At 39.0% G+C, this 19,793-nt stretch overlaps 1 protein-coding gene across 28 annotated transcripts in view; it reads right to left on the bottom strand.

Moving 5' to 3' along the window:
- The window catches only part of ARID1B (AT-rich interaction domain 1B), a 398,263-nt gene that overhangs the window by 76,157 nt on the left and 302,313 nt on the right, over positions 1-19,793 (bottom strand). For 18 of the 28 annotated variants that reach the window (XM_037895036.2, XM_037895039.2, XM_037895037.2 and 15 more), the window contains 3 exons: positions 12,995-13,174; positions 4,367-4,694; positions 2,186-2,314 (listed from right to left, as the gene is read on the bottom strand). In XM_037895036.2, coding sequence (XP_037750964.1) covers positions 2,186-2,314; positions 4,367-4,694; positions 12,995-13,174 — 637 coding nt within the window. The remainder of the gene's footprint in view (positions 1-2,185; positions 2,315-4,366; positions 4,695-12,994; positions 13,175-19,793) is intronic. The other 10 variants (XM_037895046.2, XM_037895048.2, XM_037895041.2 and 7 more) reach the window with 1 other exon arrangement.

The raw sequence follows: 19,793 nt of genomic DNA, 5'->3' as shown, positions 1-19,793 counted from the left end.
ACTCCCAGCTCCCCAATCCTTTGGAGCCTGATCCAAAGCCCATTGAGGTCAATGGCAGTCTTTCCATTGATTTCACCGAGCATGTAATCATATTCTTAATGCAGAATTCCTATCATGATAGTAACCTGTTTTCTGAAGCCAACCGAGATATAAAGGGAAGATATTTCTTTGTAATCCCTCCCTACTACTTTCCTGAAGGCAGGGGGAATAACTGTATATAGTACTAGAGAGTTATTTTGTAAGTTGTTATGTAGGCCAAACAGAAACATTCTGGGCTAGGTGGATTCCTAAAATCATGACTGCTGCCAGTGAGAAAGGGCTTGGACAGATCTCTCCTTCCTTTACCTCCAGCATCTCAGTTTTCATTCAGGAAACACTAGGCTAGGTAAATGACAGGGACTAACATATCATAAGGTTTCATTTCATAGGAAAAGTAAGCATTCTGTAGGCTGCAGGATATAATCCAAGGATAATACAGGGCAGGTTGCAAGGTCAGGTCAAATGCTCATGCAAACTGTGTGACACACACCTAGAACATTCCTAACCATCTCTTTCTCTTTTAATCTTTCTTTACCTTTTTTTTTTAATTAAAAAGGTGGTGTTCTGTAGTGAGGAAGAGGACTAGGTATAACTCACTGAGCACCTCACATCGTGATCATCCAGCTCTGGTTAGGTAACACTGATTTTCTGCCCCAGTGGAAGTGATTTTACTCTGATGCATGCCATTTAAATTCATTTTACACAGCTGCTTAATGTGGCTTGGCAAGCCACAGCCAAACTAGCTTTCTATATCTAAATGGGACTCCTGAGTTCATAAAGGACAGATCCTGTGGATTAGCACTAGATAAATGTCTCTCCCCCACTGATATGTTGCTACTGATTTAGGAGCTGACCTTGAAGGTTACCACAACCCACCTATACAAAGAGACCGCTGTATAATACAACCTGCTCATTTTGTTTCCTTTTAACTCTACATACAAGAATATCTTTCACAATTATAAAGATCAAATAATCTCTGAACCCCACAAATCTATCCTACAAACTCAAGACATACATGGAAGCAGGCTGCACAGTGTTCATGTATTCTGGCATATCCCAGGGTACATCTTTCCAATTCCAGCAAATGGCAGGGGAGTGAGGAGCGGGGGCAAGTTTTACTATTTTGCAGCTTCTACCATTTTAAATAAAGAGAACCGATACTGATTCTTATAGTAGTTTCTCAACCTTCTTTTCTGGAGTTTCTCAACCTCTTGTGTGTGGGGGGCTATATAAACAATATACAGCTCATGGAAACCTGAAACTGAAACTTGCTGATGACTGGGAAGAAGACACTGGCAACATGGGTCTTGAGACTTCCTATTGGTCAGTAATGGAGATAATGTCACAGAGGGAATTCCATGACACTTGAAACTAAGATGAAGCCTAGCACTGTGGAAGGTCAAAGGCTATGCTGGAAGTAGGTTTGTACATATTTCCTGCCCCTTCCCTCACCCTCGATGCTGTGATTTGTAACAATGCTGCAGAAATCACAGCATGAAGAATTCTGATGGAAAAACATTAGGCATGTTTCAAGCTGATGTTTCATATTGGACACTTCAGCATGTTTAAAACTCCTCAGTAGTGAGGGACTAGCAGATATCTTTCAAACACACACTCTCTCAGTCATGACATAATGGAACCTTTTGTAAGTCCCATTAATGAATCTTGTCATCACTTTTAAAATAAGTCTCCTGTCAAAAAGGGGCTCTTGTATTATGTGAGAGTAGCTCCCTGAAGTGGTAGTAATGCCAACAACTACAACATCACAGTCATGAAAGCAACGTTCCTAAACAAAACAACAACAACAATGGGGGAGAAATGATGCCTGGAGTGTGTGGTGGGGTGGTTTTCATTCTTTTTCAGTGATGAAGTTCTTCATTTCCCTCTCAGGCATGAAGGAAACAGAGCCATGCCAAAAGCCATGCAGGGTGTGTGTGAGTGAGTGACATGCAGATTTTCATCATATTGTCACAGTAGAGTTAGTAAAAACAAAAATAAAAGAACCAAAACCCCCTCTATGATGCAAATATTTGTAATTCTTTCACTTGATTTTTGTATTCCTTCAGTAGCCAGATGGCATGTTCATAAACATTAAAAAAAAAACTGCTAAGGTCCCACAGCAAGTCCAGTTTACATTGCTACCTACCCGTACTGGTCAGGCTGGTGCATCATGGGAGCCTGAGCGCTGCCATAGTTGGGGTGCTGTGAAGAAAACATGGGGCGTCCGCCAGCCCCAGACTGGCTGGGATAAGCAGGCGACCTAATGTATGGTGGCCTAAAGCAGAACAAAAGAACAGCTTCTTTGGATTTGTTCTGTATCACAAGTATGAATCACCCTGTCAACTACATTCCTTCCATATATAAGTATGGAGGGCCTGCAGAATTAAGGCCAAAAGCAATAATGCTGTCTCCCATACACTTAACCTGGAATCAAGGAGAGAAATGTCATGCTTCCAACCCTTCGGAATAAGAAAGGGTTGACAGGTTTCACCCAATTTGTAGCTTGTAAATGTTCCTTTTGCGGTAAAGACTTGACAACTGCATAGTCCTCCCTACAGGTGTTGGATCACTCGAATTGGCAACGTGATGAAAAGGCTTTGGAATGGTGCATTTTTGACCAGGCAAAGCTAGAAACTGAAAGCAAGTCTACCAAACTGATTCGGGAGGGAGGCGTTAGGTAGGAGCAGGAATTAATTATCTTAGTTTTCAATCAAACACCAGGCACTATATTCAAAGTATAAGGCAAATCACCACCATATACTTTCCATTTATTACAATCAATTCTTTTCCTTTTAATTAAAAATAAACAAACATGATTTTTTCTTTGTCTACCCACTTGTACTATTACAAAGAAAATGCTCCTGTAGTTGCAACATTGGCTAATTTATTCCTTCTAGCCTGACCTATCAGATTATATTCTAAACCAGACAGACAGAACCAGACTTTGTAAATCTTACTCAATAGGTCCGTGAAAACAATCAAGCCAACCAGAGCCTGCTGGTCCACAGACCTCTGCAAGGGTCTAGGCTATTTTGCTGAAAGGGAATGTGATTTATTTTACTAAAAGGGAATGTGAAAACAATGCATTTATTATTGTTTTAAAAGTTTTACTAACACTTAACAGTAGGAGCCATCTGCACTCAAAAAGCACCAAACAAGAAAGCAACATGTATCTAAACGCATTAGCTTCCTATTTCCTTTTGACATTGTGTCTTAGAATTACCTGCACCTCCAACTGCCAAATACCGTTGTAGAATGTATACTAGAATTTTATGAAGACCTATACATGCATCTGTGCCTTTGTTTGTGCGCTTACGTGCGCTTAATATACACATGCATAAAAACCTTCATACACATAAGAGGGGAATGAGCTTGTCGTAACCTCAGATATAACAAACCTCCTTTTTTGTGGTGAAACAGAATAAAAGTATCAGTCGCTATTTGTTTCAATTCAGTGAAACATGCACATTCCTTATAGGAAGATGTTGTGAGAAAAAAACGACTTCACTATAGGCACTTAGGCAACTTAAAAATACCCGAGGGCTAATCTGTAGCTTTGCCACAAGCCATGAACAAGTAGCAGTGTGTAGCCGCGCTGCCCTCAGGAGCAGACAAGAAACCAGATTGCGACTCAGAGTCACAGTCTAGTAGTCCCCAGCTCTCCCCTTGCAGGTGGGTGGAAGTAATTTCCTACAGTTTATACCTGGTACAGCTTGCTTCTCGTTCCATGTCAGCTCACCTCTACTGGCCAGTGTGTTAGGGAGGAGATAAGGCTCCGCCCCACTCCCCATCCCTGCCTGCATGCCTGCTTGGGAGTGAGAGTAATGGCCTCACAGAAATGGCTCTCCCCTAGTGCTGTTACCGACAATATGGATAGGAAGCACAGGAAAGTAAGGAGAGCCTTGTGCCCCATTACTCCCCAGCACAGGCACACAGCCAGGGACACAATCTGGCCCTAAGATAGCTACAGGGTTCCAATTCAAATATTAAAATTCTCCATTTTAAGTTGTAAGAGCTTGTTTTTGGCTCTTGATGTCACCATAGCCCTGTGGGATTTCCTGTTCTAACAGCCTATAGTGCCAGGAATCATATTGTAAATGGCAAGTCCTCTCCTTGTAAGGCTGGTTCACATAACATATAGCTGTACTGTGCTTTCCCTTACATTTAAAGATTGTTCTTTCACATTCTTTGTTACCCCTATACGTATAGGACATATCACTAGAGCATATATAGATCAACACATACATCTACGTTACTGTTACTTTAGAAGCTTCTGAAATAATACCAAGTTTCTACTTGTTTAAAATCCTTTCACTTGGATTCATACCTGCTCTGAGCGGAGTTTGCAGCAGCCTGCATCACTGCAGCAGCTGCCTCCTGTGCCTTACGGTTCACAGTTGGCATGGGTGGGCCCATCCCAGGGCCTCCCTGCAGAGACATGCCAGGAGAATTGGGGGTCATACTGCCCATGTTTCCAGGAAATGGTCTGCTTTGCATCCCAGCTGATGGCATCCGTCCCAGGGGCATGGTACCACATGGCTGGCTTGGCCCTTGTCCATGCATCTGACTATTGGCATTTATACCCATGCCGGGTCCTGGGCCACTGTAACTTGTGTTAGTCACCCCACTGTATGTTGGCGGTCTGGAGTAGTTTCCTAAACAAAACAACAAACACAGAGAAAAACATAAAACTTTTCATCTGATGTTTCCATTTAGCAAGTTGCCTGCTGGAAAATTCTTTAGGTAGTCAAATAATGTGAGCAACACCGGACATGAGTCAGAATTTCTATTAACCCCTAGAACACTGGTATTTTCCAGACTGATAGCCATATAAATGCATAGGGTAATATGAATACAGAAACACACTCATCTAAAGGATTAACAACTGATGTTCAGAAATGTTTTGTACACTGAAGAGACGCCTAGGGTTAAAGAAACTCATATAAATTCTTTTCTTACATAAATTCGTTTTATTTTTGCTCATTTTATATCCTCAGAGTTTTCATCCTTCTGTAATTCCAGCACCAAAATTTTCTCATTGGAGCCCTGCTCCTAAAGGTTCTGCTCCTAACCACAGTTTGAATTTACAATACAGATGTGCCTGTGGTGACCGGTGATGCTAGGATTTTAGGAATCTTTCCTTTCCCTTTCAGAAGTCCCTTTTTACCCTAGTAGAGTTCTGTGTCCACAAAGTTTCTTTTTGCTTCCCAAACAGTGTTTCAATTTTCTGGAACTTTCTCCCCCTGTTGGTCCATATTCTAGCTGCTGCATTCATAAACACGAGTGCAGGCTCAGAACTCTCCCCCGCCTCCCCGTTTGTGTTTCTCTATGATGCAGAGTATTCCTTGTGGTTCTGTGGACTGTACTCAGTATATGAAAGGTGGGGTTTGACTCCCAGATTGTAAAACACTGAAAGATTAATAGTTGCCCACCAAAAATATATAGGTGTAAACATACTAAATATAACAAGTATCCACTGTACTGGACAGGGCAGCTCAAACACATGATTACACCAAAGCACCAACGCCTCTGCCTTCATTTGGAGTCTTTCATGGCTACAAAAGGGACAGTAATACTTAGTATTTAACCCAACACTTTACATACTCAGATTACTTTACAAACATTTCCTAAAGAATCCTGAACATTACCCAAGTCAACGTGTTTTACCTTTTTCTTCAAATTTAAGTACTAACTTTTCTGGAACACAGTCTTACTTAAAAACAACAACAACAACAAAATCAACCAACCAACAAACAGCATAAGAAAGGAAAAGAGAGGACGGGAGACTTGACTGAGAAGATGTTTAAAGAAATATATAAAACCGCACATTTCCCTGGATTGCTCAAGTGCTTTGCAATTTCTTTTCCCATCACACCCAACTTAGTAGAAATACAGCTCAATTCCCCCCATGGGATAACACAGAGTGGAATACTCTGACTCTTCCTCAATATTCCCACGCTTATTTAAATGGTACAGCCAGTGAGGTCTTCCTCTGAAATGAAGAAATAAGACATCTCTCTTCTCACCCCTCAAGCTACCAGAAAGAGAAACGGATCGAATACAAGGAGTCCTCCCTCCCCTTCTGTTTATATTGAAAAGAAATATATTAATCCATCATCTGACTGTATGTGTAATTAATTCATATATTCATGCCATTTTACTGTGCATAGTTCTCTTCCCTCCTCCTCCCACCCTAGCCACTTTTAACTGACTCATTCAGTTACAAGCTCTCTGCAGTGGAAACATATGTGACCTATGCTTTCGAAGGAAATGAAATAACATGTTACTCTTGTTTTAGAAATCCAGTATCTATGCGTGGTTGTTTTACAGAAGGATCCCCACAATGTGGTTTAGCAGAGATGAAAGTGTCCAGATTTAGCTGTACTCTAAACACTGTGCCCTGTTATTCCCTATCCTCTTCTAGTCATAGACATTGTCAACTGACCATTTCTATTCTTGAAGAGGGCCTGTTATTGATGTCTCTTCCAGCCAAACCTCTTCAATCCAAACATATTTCCACCAAATGAGTGCTTGTTAGAGCTTTCCATAGCTCTGCTTACCTTTGAACTAGTAACACACAGCTCAACTGTTGCTCTGGTCTTAAGACTGCTTGGTAGATAGATTTATGCAACAGGGTTGAGTGAACACATATACACACACACAGTACAGCATGTTTTTTATATCTATCTATCTGTCTATCTATCTACCTATATTACATTCACACTGTACGTAAGGTACTTTCCAATGAGGAGCAAATTCAGCCCTTATGTAAGTAGGTATTACTCCCACAGAAGTCAATGACAAGTTACTGTCATTCCAGTTTATGCCAGGGTTGAATTTTGCCCTGAATTCCTAATTTTTTTCTGTCTTCAATCAACATGGGTCTATAAAATACAATTCAGCAGCACATATGGAGGAGAAGACACTGATGGCATTATTATTTTGAGACTATTTTGTATCAGGGACAGAATATTTCTAATTTTCCTTTTTTTCCCTTTGGCTTACAGAGACCGAGCACCACACACAAAAACAGAGGAATCTTCTCCATAAACACACGTTGGCTCAGTTAAAATCATTCTAATCATTCATCTCCAGGGATTCAAGTCCAAGAGTATAGGGAAATGATATCCTTTCAGAAAGGAAAACATGTTTCAATGTTTTTTCCACAGGTTTTTATTTTTTTGCTAAACGTTTCCTCAATACCTCAAGTACCAGCTATTCTTCCACCTTTCCCAAACCACAAAAAAGGAAAAATAAAAGCCAAACAAAATAGAAGAGAAAAATTCAGGACTGAGAAGTGCAATCTTATTTCCATGTTTCTCTAATAGATTAGTAATTTGCTGGCAGTGGCTTTGACAGAAAACAGATGGATGCAGCATTAAACACAAAGAATGCAGCAGATGCTGGGCCAGCCCACATCAGCTGGACGTGTCAGGCAGCCAAGTCCAAGAGCCCACACTTTTCAAGTGGGTACAAGCCTGGCACAGCAGCTCTGGAATACTAGCGAGCAACCCCTCCCCTCTGCATCCAGTGGATTTTCGATTCCAGCTCACCCAAGCTAATTAGAATGGAATCCAGAAGTTTGGAGTCTCAAATGGAGGAGGAAGCAATCAAAGTTACTTGTAAAATGATAATTGGAGTTAAAAAAAGGGAAGACAGACAATAAAAACACTGAAGACGCTGACAACCTGCCAAAGGCTGAAACTTCTGTCCCATATTCACCACTCTCCTCAGGCATTGCTGTGCATGAAGTACAGTATGTAACTGCACTTCGGGGTCTCATACCTTGCAATTTCTAGGCAATTACAGAGGAGGGAAGTTTCAGAACTGACTGTAAGTTTCCTTGCTTTATGGGTATAGGTCAGATTCACAGTATTACAAATAATATCCCTACAAATGTTTTTAAAATTGTCTACACTTCCATTTAACCATCAAACTGCAGTGGTGCCTTTTTTCATTGGATAAAAATAGATTTCAGGAATTTTAAGGAAAGGCCTATATTTAAATGAATGCGTTATTAACAAGGCTATGATGTTAAATCCCATTACAAGCATTTCTGATTAGGGGACGCTATCAAGTGGCGGAGGCCTCATGTTTAGGAGCCAACCCTGCAAACACTCGTTTGTAGAACTGGAGCTTTAGTTTTTACTTTAAAAAGAAATGACAAAACATAAGATTAATAGGTACTAATGTTATATTTTTAAAATTAAATGAAGAGTGTTTTTTTGTTTGTCTCTTTGTATTTTAAGATTTTGGGTGGGATTTCAATAGCATTCAGTATTGGCCTAAAACACTAAAGCGGTGGTGGGCAACCTGCAGCCCACCAGAGTAATCCACTGGCAGGCCGCGAGACATTTCGCTGATGTTGACCGTCTGCAGGCACAGCCCCCCGCAGCTCCCACTGGCTGCGGTTCACCATTCCCAGCCAATGGGACCAGCGGGAAGCAACATGGGCCACAGGGATGTTCTGGCTGCCACTTCCTGCAGCTTCCATTGGCTGGGAACAGCGAACCGCAGCCACTGGGAGCTGTGGGCTGCCATGCTTGCGGACAGTCAATGTAAACAAACTGTCTCGTGGCCGGCCAGCAGATTACCCTGAAGGGCTGCAGGTTGCCCACCACTGCACTAAAGTCAATGAGAGTTTTACTACTGACTTAAATGGGAGCAGAGTTAGGTAAACACTGTACACTTCAGAAAAATCCCATCCTTAATAGGTCCTGATGGGCTCTATTCTATGCTGATTCTTCTATGGCCCTAATAGCTAAGTATCTAAGAACCTTCCAGAAGAAATTAAGGGAAGTGACTAACATCCATTACAATAACAATTATTTTTTATTTGTATTCAATAGCACATAGGAGAGCTAGTGATTGACTTGGATCCCACTGTATGAGCCATTTTACAATACAGAACAAAAAGACAGCTTCCATACAGTTTAATGTATTTATTTCTTTGGGGTGGGCAAGAAAAATGGTGTTGAGAATTTTTTTCATATTTTTCAAAAATGTAATATATGTACCCTTTGCTATGCCTGTATATTAGCAAAAGCAAGGTTGAAGAAGTGCGCCTTGAATTTGGAGCAGAAAGTGGTGAGGTTTGTGATGGTTTTATTTCTGTGGGAATTTGTCCCTCAGACTTGGACCGGCCCGAGAGAGCTGTGTCCTATACAAATGAGCTTCACTATTGCTGTGAAAGTGCATGACAACCAAGCGAAAGTGACCATAAACAACTCAGATAATTTCTACTCTATAGTTGGAGGCTAACTTCTGCAAACCCTAACTCACAGGAGTAATTTTTATTCTATTGCAGAGTAAGGACTACTCCCTTGAGGAAGGGTTTGCAGGACTGGTCTGTGAGTGACAAAGAAAACGTAAATTAAGGCACCCGATCTAGCAAAGCACTTTAGCATATGCTTATCAAGTACACAAGACGTCTGATTGAGTTAAATGGGACTACTAGTGTGATTAAAATTAAGCACGGGCTTAAGTGCTTTGCTGGACAAAGGCTAAAATGAACAAAACAGTGGAAAGTGAATATGATTCTAGTGAATTCTTTTAGTTTTAATAATTTTATAAAATATTATTTATATTTTGACAGTTGAAAGACAAGTGGAGCAACACTGTCGTATATTCTTAATTTTAAGTATATTTGTGTGCAACGTAAAAAGTTTTGACTGTAACTTTTGAGGTTCTTATTTCCAAAGTGTTATAATGCTGTAAAGTGCACCCTTTCAATGTTAATTTATTGTTTGTTTGATCTTTGTATATGTACATTTGGTGACTGAAAGAAATATTTAACAAAGCTATAATTTAAAAAAAAGTGATTTTTTGACTTTCTGAGCCAGAATGAGCTTTTATACAGATCTCTTTCCCAATATTCATAATGTATCAAAGGTTAGCAAATAAGTGTTAAGAGAGGAAAGTACAAGTTATGCTTATTAAAAAATGAAGAGGTGTCTATTAAAAGATAAAACTTAAGCATTCAAACTAAAAATATATTGGATAAGGCCCAAGACACATTATGATTAGTGATTGTGAATATTTAATATAATTATAACATTCATGCCAATGTTTCATAAGTGGTCAAACAACATGGTGACAAATTTCGAGTTCTCTTCTCCCTTTGTCACCCAGACAACACAGAGTCTGCAGTGTACTAATTTTACAATTGCCGGAGGACAGGATCACCAGTCCCCTCTAGGCTCTGACAGAGAAACACCCTTTACATCCATCACACTATTCACGAAGCCCTTTTGAAACTACTTGTTAATGCTCATTCCCCTACTGCCCCCAAGTTCACATTTTAATAGCCATTTCTTCTGACCATGATCCATAAAATCATTACATAGGCACTTTCATCTACAAAGAGAGACGAAAAACTGCTGAACTCAAGAGAAAAATAAAGTAATCTCTGGCATGTTACTTAAATGCATTGATTTAGTATAAAAACCTTTCCATTCAATCAGCGTGGATTCATTCAGCTAATGTTTTACTGCACTGACACCAGCTATTTCCGTGATCTGGAATCTCAACAGTACCAATGTGGTTGGAAGTAATGACGGTACATAATAAATCCACTGGATTTTTACCACTTAAGCTAACTGCTCGCTGTTCAGATAATAGAAGCACTCCTACAACATTTTACAACTACAAAATGCTTTACAAACAAAAGGAAGGCACCAGTAAATTGGACTTAACTAATTAATCTTCACACATCCCTATGAAGTATTATTATCCCCATTTTACAGTTAAGGAAACTGAAGCAGAGAAATTAATTGACTTGCCCAAGTTGAAAGAGGGAATCAGCAGCAGAGTCAGAATTAGAATTCAGCAGTTCTTGCTCCTAGTCTTTTGTTCAGACCACTAGAACAAATGTATCATAGGGATTAATGAGAAAGGGATTTTCTGTGGAGTGAGAAGAGCCAACAAAACAAAACAAGGAGAGGGATTAATTCTGATAGAACTCAGAATACTAAAATCATCCTCCTTGTTAGAACTCACTTCCAACAGCATTCTGATGAGCCCTCTACAGAATTTCCTGGATCAAGATACAGACCTTTTTCAATAAAATAGCTGTTTTCAGTAAACAAGCAATGGGAAGAACTTGCTGAAACAGACAAGCTTTTTGATCCAATTTGAAAGGAAATACTGTCCCTGTATATTCAGTGGTTTTGCTGGAAATTCATTAAATCTCTAAACAGATGCATACTTTAAAGGTTATCCATTAAAGACGAAGCAACAGACTAGTTCAAGGTTGTGTGCATTAAATGTTCAGGGGTAGAATTTGTTTCTTCTTTTTTTTTTTTTAAATCCCTCAACAGTTCTGTCAAACAAGCAAAATAAAAGGACCTATCTCTCTCTCTCTCTCTCTATTTGAAGGGTTAGTTAAAATTCACAAACCGTATACATTAGAGCTCAATATTACTTTCCCACAGTAACTACTGTATTATGATACTCATGAATAGACTTTAACCCTCACAGTTATTACAAAATTTCAAACTGGCCTCGGGGCTCCATATATCAAGGGAAGTCCTGTTTTGGGACCAGTTTTGTGATGCTTGTTCACTGAGTTGGTGGAACTCAAGCACATCCTAGGGATGACAAGCCTGGCCTCCAAAAGAATGGGCCAGGCAGCATTACAGATCCAATATTCCATGCGTATTTTATGGTGACACATTTACAGGCAGATAGTGGTGTTAATCTAGAAGAAGCTACTCCCTTGGCCAGAAAATCAAACCGGTGAAGACAACAATCTACTTAGACAGAGTAAATTAATAAAATGATAAAGAATAATTAATAACAGCTTCATCAACATACACATACATTGCTGAAATGCTGTCATCTCTTGGCTAATGGGGGCTAGCTAAGTGGTGTACAATGAGACACCCAACACTGGTGAGTAGGCAAATTTTGGACAAGGACAAACATTTGGCCAGCTTATGTTCTGACCCAGGACAAACTCTTGCTCTTACAAACATAATATGAAATCTTAAATTTCCATTCAAAGGAGACAGGAAAGTAACAAATCAAAAACAGGAAGAGATATGGACAATTAGGAAGTAATTAAGACCATTATCAATACTGTAGCTGATGACAAAAAGCAATTAAGGAAATACTGGGAAAATGTGAACGTACACAGATCAGCAGGTCTCAGTGATTTGTATCCTAGAGTGGTAAGTGAACCAGCTAACTAATTTACTAAACCACTTATAACCATTTTTGAAAAATCATGGAGCAGCCATGACAGTTGCAGATAAATTTTGTTTGAAATTGTGTGTTAATTCAAACCTGAAACTCTAAACAGAGTTGGAAGGGTGTAAACCACACCGATTTAACCCATTAAAATGTTTGCTCAAGCCAAAGTGAAGTGAAACCCTAGGTTTTGCATAGATTTAATTAGCAATAGTGTCAATTATTAGTCTAAATGGAAAATAAAAATACATGGCTATTAGTGCTTCTACCTTTCTAGGAAATAACTGGTAAAGTTTCAACTCAAGTAGACTTAACCCTACTTTAAAATTTACAAAGCATCTAACATTGTGTCTTGGCCTGTCTTGGATTATTTTATTTTTATATATATGTCCAGTTTTATCTTCAGTCACCAAGTCAGATGTGGCAACACTGGAAAACAACTCCATGTATGTCCCCAAATTATTTTTTAATGTCAAATAATCTCTTGCCTCGTCCTTGGCCTCAGTATAATAACGCAAAACAAAAAGTTTTAACTCAAGTGCCACAAGCTAGTGAATTTTACTGAGAAATTACAGAATACAAAGACTGCTAATAACATTTTGAATATGATGTTAGCTAAAGTTGTTTTTGCAATTATTTTAAAACAAAAGGTGCACCACTGAGTCCTTTTAAAAAAGGCATTCTTTGAATAACAGTTTTCCACAAAATTATCAGTTTTTTACCTTACAGATTAACAGCATGTCTCATGGTTTGTTTGTTGTATTACCTTGTGGTCCATACTGGCTCATCTGAGGCCCGTAAGTACCACTTGAATTACTCTGCTGGAAACTACCAATCCCAGGATGCATTTGGCCTCCAGGTGAAGGATGTGGTGACATGGAAGGCCCAGTTTGTTGAGGTCCATATTGGGATATTTGTGGGTTCCTTTGTATGCCTGCCATAAAACCTAAAGAGAGATAAATAGCAAAACAAAAATGTAAATACAGAACTTTCACTTTAATATTTTTGAAGACATTTATATTTTCTCTTTAAGGGATCCCCTTCCTTATGAAGAAACTTTTTAAATAATTTTCAAAGTAAAGATTCCCAGACAACAGACAGCTGTAATTGCTCACATCAGAAAACAAACAGAACCAGAGACAATAAGTCAAAATCTCTGCTTGCATAACTTCACTGCAGTCAGCAAAGAAGTTGACTCAAAATCCAAAGTCAAGAGATATGGCTCACAAATTTTTATTTTCCAAAGAAGGGCAGTGGAGTCCTACTTATTTTATTTTAATTAAATTGAAAGACAATTTCAAAAACAGAAAGTCTCCAGAAACAGAATTAACAGCAATTCTGTTCACTGTAATAAAAATAACTAAATTCACCAGGGGAGGGGAGGTGGGAGGATCATTATGTAGGAGGTTTAGCATCTGACTGTTTGCTACCAGAACACAGTGCTTTTTTGTCCAGTAATGTGGCATTCCCATCAATACTTCTGTTACCTGTGCCACTTATAAGAGCTCCAAACATCACTGAAAAGAGGAGCAGGATGTAGCAGTCATAAATAAAGTATACCTAAAAGTCCCCATCCATTTTCCAGATCCTTATTCCACCAATTTAGAGGCATCTATATTGTCATCAACACATCTGAACTCCATACTTTTTTATTTTCCCTCCATAAATGAAAAGTATAAACGAATCACATTTTTGATATATAATTCAATTTACAATCAGCGGTCTAATAAAATTAATTAAAAATCAACAGCCCTATAAAGTCATAGTAGTAACCCCACAAAATGGGAGGGAAGAGAGGGGATTCCATGAAACTTTTATTTTTCCAATAATTAAAAAGAAAAAAGAAAAGAAAAGAAAAATCTTACAAAATGCAGCCCACCAAATGTCTGTACACAATTACTAGTTTTGTGGGTTTTTTTCTCTGAGAGTCTTCAGTTCTGCTTTTAACTCTGATGATGATTTGCTGAGGAGACAGCAAGTCATTCTCTGTTTTCTTGAGGAAAGGTAATTTCTTACCTGTCCTGTTTGCTTGTTAAGATCTGTCTTTACATTTGCCTGAAAAAAGACCCCTCAACTCATCATTATAGAGAAAGTTTTGAGTAACAGAGTTTTTTCACTACTCTTCAAGCACAAATAGAATTACATATAGTGAGGCAAAAGCATGTTAGGCCTTGAAGTTGTATTTGAATAAAAGTTACTGTTCAAATACAAAATGTTAGGCAGCAAGAATATGAAGATATTCAAATAAAAAATGAAAGATCTTTTGTTATTTTTTCTCAAGTACTGCAGACACTTTTGAGCCAATATTCAGTGGGATTAGACAGTTTAAAATGGCAATTTTACTACAGTGGAGAGATAGCATTTTCAGATTCTACAGCACAGTATAAGATGCTGGATCCGGCTTGCTGGATGTGTTGATGCTGCCATATTCAGATTCTGAGGAATGTAAGTGTTCATGAAAAAAAAAAAAAAAAAGAGTAAGTTTCTGTCCTTCATGATTGCAAACAAAACCTTCCAAAATGTGAACAGAGTACAAACTCATGTAGTGTTGTCTTCTGGGACTGGAGAGATCAGACACAAAAGCTCTGAAAGGTGTCTGTTTCTCCTTCTCTCCATTAATCTAATTGGGGAAAGGGGGTTAACGCTAAAGCCTATTGACACCTTAAACGTCAGATTTAAAGAGATAAGAATATTATGCCATTGCTTGTATTAGTTGTGGAATGGAGGAGGGTAAAAATGAAGCCCATAGATGAGTATTGGGAAACTGGAAGTTGCTGCAGGGAAGGAAATTCAGAAGGAAGAAAGAAGGAGAGATACAAAGATAAGGAAGTGGGAGAGAAACAGAGAAAAGAGTTTGGTGAAAAGAAGTGGCAAAAAAAGGGGCAGTGGCCCTAATTGTAAGCATATTTTCCCCACTGAGTGATACTGAGTGTGACAAACTATTGAACATTTAATAAATTATTATTGTAGTGTGAGGAATTGGGTAGTATCCCTTTAAATAGTTTGTGAGCCCAGAGTCTAGAGGAAGCAAACAGTATGCACTGTAGTGTGGCAAGACAAATCATGGTAGTCAAGGTCAAAAGAGATGCCTTGAAGGCAGGGTAATACCGATTGGGAACTTCCGTACTTCCAGACTGGGAGAATTTATGTGGGTTTTGTATTCAGCTCTGTTTTGAGACAGACTCCTACACTGTAAAATAGTTTACTTTACTACGCAGACAAAACTTATTACAAAAATCTGCGGCCAGAGGACATCACTGTAACTAATTTAAATCCTAACATAATAGTGGCATGAAATAAATGTTAATATTTCCAACAGACACCACCTGTATCACACTCCTGGGATCCATTTCAATGAAACATTCTGTACTAGCTGCACTATAAGTCTTTTATTATAAAGATAGTAAACCCACTTCTATATCCAGTAAGCACATAAAGTACACAGCCTTCCTATTCACAATGGACCTTTTAATCTATATGACATGGTTAACTTTCCAAATGTTGCACTGGCTAAAAAGATTCCTCAGCCAGCCTATTATCACTCCTAATACCTTCTTGACCATCCTGGCTACAGTGGCAAACTGTGTAGTGGCAAACTAAAAGGCTAAACTAAAACTAAATTTGTATTGGTAGTGATGGTTTCCACAGGTGGACAGGGCCTGATGGGTATGTGCAGATACATTTCTTCCACCTCCACTGACATTGGAAGGTCTCCTGAGGAGACTGCAACAACAATGGAAGGAAGAGTCTCCATCCCAAATGACCTCTTGTTCAGCTTCTAGAGCTTTTGGTTGAAGTGGACAGCTCCTGCATCTCTGTCTGACCACAAAGCAAAGGGAGTGGAATTCTCATCAGCTTTTGAACTGAGGGACTGGTTCTATTGCCCCGGCTTTCAGAAGATGTGAGATTTCTCTCAGGATGGTTTGGTGTTTCTTGTTATCTTTTGAGATTGGAGAGCGGAGGAAGTTACGATGTGATGGAGCCTGGAGATGCAGAGAGAACATCTGTGCTACATTATCTTTTGTTCCCAACTGTCTGAGACCAGTTAAAATCATGTCCTGAGACATGCCCCCTGAGGCCTATTTCTGGAGAGAAATAGGTTGTGTTTCAGCACCACTGTTGATGTGAACTGGAAGGAGGGACTGGATTGGGTCCTGATCTGGATTTCCCTGAGACATGGCCATTCTCCCATGGCTCCATGGAGAAGTCCAAGCTTGTTTCCAAATATCTGCAGGAAGCCCAAATATCTTAGAAAGGAAACTGGTTCATGATCAAAAAAATTAAAGTTCTCACACCAAAAAGAGAAAACTGCATCAATTTTAGGAATCTTATCAAGAGGGCAGGGAACAGCTGGCATTCATTCATTTTTCCTTGCTTGCACATTTTCCGACAAGTGTTCATTTTATAACCAGAACAAAAAAGAAATACATTTTCTTTCTAACAATTAGATTTAAGATAAAGTTTTTTTGATTTTTTTTTAAAAGAAGAGAAGTAGGATTACATTAGGGTTACATTTGAGTGGGAATGGGGTGGTCAAATAACTAGATTGCATCAGATGTGTCAGTTTGTGTGACAAGTTTGCTTCTTTTAGGAAACTGCTGTAAAACAGCAGTATGCTTAGCCTTAAAAAATCATCATGGAAATGCACTCATCAACAAACAAAATCTATTTATGGTAATGGAGGAACAAACTATATTTTACTAGCCATCAAAATAAGAAATTACTTGCCAAAGGAAAATATGCAAATGAGATTTGGTAAGGGTGAGCTATTTAAAGAGTACCTGAATAAAGTGTATGCTGTTGTATTTTTAAGATGTATAGAACTTTTTTATTTACATATTTCTTTTTAAAAAATAAACTTTTTATTAAGTACACAATTCATAAAGGCGTTAAAGTTGCCTTTGCATTTTGCAGGAAACAAGTGAAATTGTAGCAGACTACCTATTAATAGCTATACAATTAACTTAAGATAAAATATATTTCTACATTCAAATAAAGCATACATGTAAAGTTTTAAATTGGCTAGGTACAAATTGATCTCTTTTTAGTAAAATGCAAAAATAAAACACACAATCTTTGTTATTGACAATGAAAAATTGTCTTTTCGTTCAGAAAGGGCCAGAAAAAGTAAATGGCATTTTTACAGTATCCCACACATCACTGATACTTATTTGTGTCTGAAGCGTTTATCAGACGTTTACCAGAGATTTAAAATTTTATTTTTTCTCTTCATATGTATGTACATATATATGTATAACATGCTACTAGATGCTTCATGAACTAATGCACTCAGACTCACTTAGGCCATGTCTAGACTACAGGCATTACAGCAGCACAGTTATGGCACTACAGTGCCGTAGTGTAGATGCTTCCTACAGTGAGAGAAGGGTTTTTTCCTTTGTTGTAATCCATCTCTCTGAACGGCGGTAGCTAGGTCGATGACATTTTTTTCCATTGACATAGCCATGCCTGCACTGGGGATTACGCTGGAATACCTATGGTGCTCAGGGGTGTGAATTTTTCACTTTCCCTGAAAGATATAGCTATGCTGACCTAACTTTTAAATGTAGACCAAGCCTAATACATATTTGTACAATGCCCACCATCACTATATATTTACTAAATATGGTTATATTCCAGGGCTATCTATCAAGCACTAATCAATTTCTGAACTGCAGTCCTAGTACGTACTGGGCTCTCCTTTAAAATCTAAGAGGGATTCTTTCAATGTTTCATATTTCTGGTTTGGACTCTGGAGAGCTTCCTTCCAGGACATGACACTCAGGGCATGTCTACACTACAAACATAAGTCAACTTACAGCCCCCGCCCCCTCTCCTGGGCTCTTGGCTCCCTGGTCCCCACCAGGAGCAGGGCAGCTGCCCATCGGAGAGCTCTGTGTGTGGAGCCTGAGCAGCTGTCTGGCTCTGAGCAGGGAGCTGGGAGCCTGGGCGGAAGCCCCGCTCAGAAAGGGGAGCTGGGAGGCAGCTGGGCTGGAGCTGGACCTCCCTTCCTGCCCCAGAGTGATAGCCCAAGCCACGTAAAAGACCATAGTTAGAATCACATTTTGCACACGACTTTGTTTATTTTTCTTACTTGCCCAGGAGCAGAGGTTTTTATTCAAAGTTAAAAGTAGGGGGCAGGGTGTATGTTGAATGGGGTTCAAAGGAGCTGCTTTCTTAAGGGAGAGAGGAGGCACAAAATCCGTTTTTGTATTTGATCGAATAAACGATTAATAGAACACTAAACACAAACATTTGAGAAGTGGTACCCTCCTTTCAACTGAAGGGTAGCAACATTATAAAATCAATTAGCAACAGAATCAAAAGAACAATGGTGAAGCCAGGGTACTCAGTTAATGGCCCCTAAAAAAAACATCTTTTTCCACTTCATGAACTATCAATTCCTGGATTCTAAAAAATGCTGAAGGATCTCAAAATTCTATGGGGTAAAAAATACTCAGGGTTGATGTAAGCTCTGACTCATCATTCATTCTACAATAAATTCTAAAGCTTTTTGGGAAAAAAATATTTTATTTCTGCCATACCAGCTATGCAGAAATCAAATTTCTACATTCAGCTGTTTCATTAGCTAGCATGAACCTCAACTTCTTCAACAAGTGCATCAGGATGCTACTAAAAACATTGAAGGTTCTTTGGGCCACAATTAACACACAACATGTGTTCTCTTTGGCACCTTGACAATTTATTTTCATCTTGACATCTGCTATTATTTGCAGACTGATTGCCTTGTTTCTTTGCACCAGTTCAACAAAAGATGTTTCTTTGCATGTGTGAAATAATAGTCACACAACGCACCACCTTAGCAAAATCATCTCCAACTGCAAAGACAGCGAGAGTGATTGCTCCTCTTCACAAAGAGGCCAAGTTTCTATTTGGGGGGAGGTGGGGATATTGGATCTGTTGCATTTATTTATTTTTTTTTAAATTCCTATTATTCTTTAATATCTTACAATATCTTAATTGTTTATTTTTCAGCCAGTTTCTCTTGACAATGCCAGTAGCTTTGGGGAAGATGGAAACTAATGACCTAGCTAAGGCTTTAACCCAGACCCCCTAGTGTTCTACCAGCTGTGCTACTGGGTTAACTGGCTGACTCTCTCCCAGTTCTTTCTCTGATATTACAAAACCCTGTCTAGGTATGGCATGCAATAATATTTAAATTTCTTCACACCCCAGCCCTGTTTAGCTACTGCCTAGCCTTGAAATTCATATAATCTATCACTGATAAACTGGAATCAGGGGAAGGATCAAACAGATTACCCAGATGGTAGCTTGGGAAGAAAAATCCAACTATTCCTTATACAACTCTTGCCTAATGCTCTCTGGTGTAAAGTTTAAGTGCAGCACTGTGGGTAGATTGCGGAGTCCTCAACGCACTGACAGACTGCTGTTCATGTGGCCCTTAATACACTATCTCACATGCAAACAATGTATTATTGCAGCACACATGGTACATGATGCCTTTTGCCATGGAAACTGGGACAACAGTAAACTGCAGTTAGAAAAAACAGATCCACAATAATTTCACTTGTTAGCATGGTTTG

This window comes from Chelonia mydas, chromosome 3, assembly GCF_015237465.2.
Source record: "Chelonia mydas isolate rCheMyd1 chromosome 3, rCheMyd1.pri.v2, whole genome shotgun sequence".
Lineage (NCBI taxonomy): Eukaryota > Metazoa > Chordata > Testudines > Cheloniidae > Chelonia > Chelonia mydas.
Note: the sequence above shows the minus strand (reverse complement) of the source record. Positions and strands in the feature narration are given on the sequence as shown.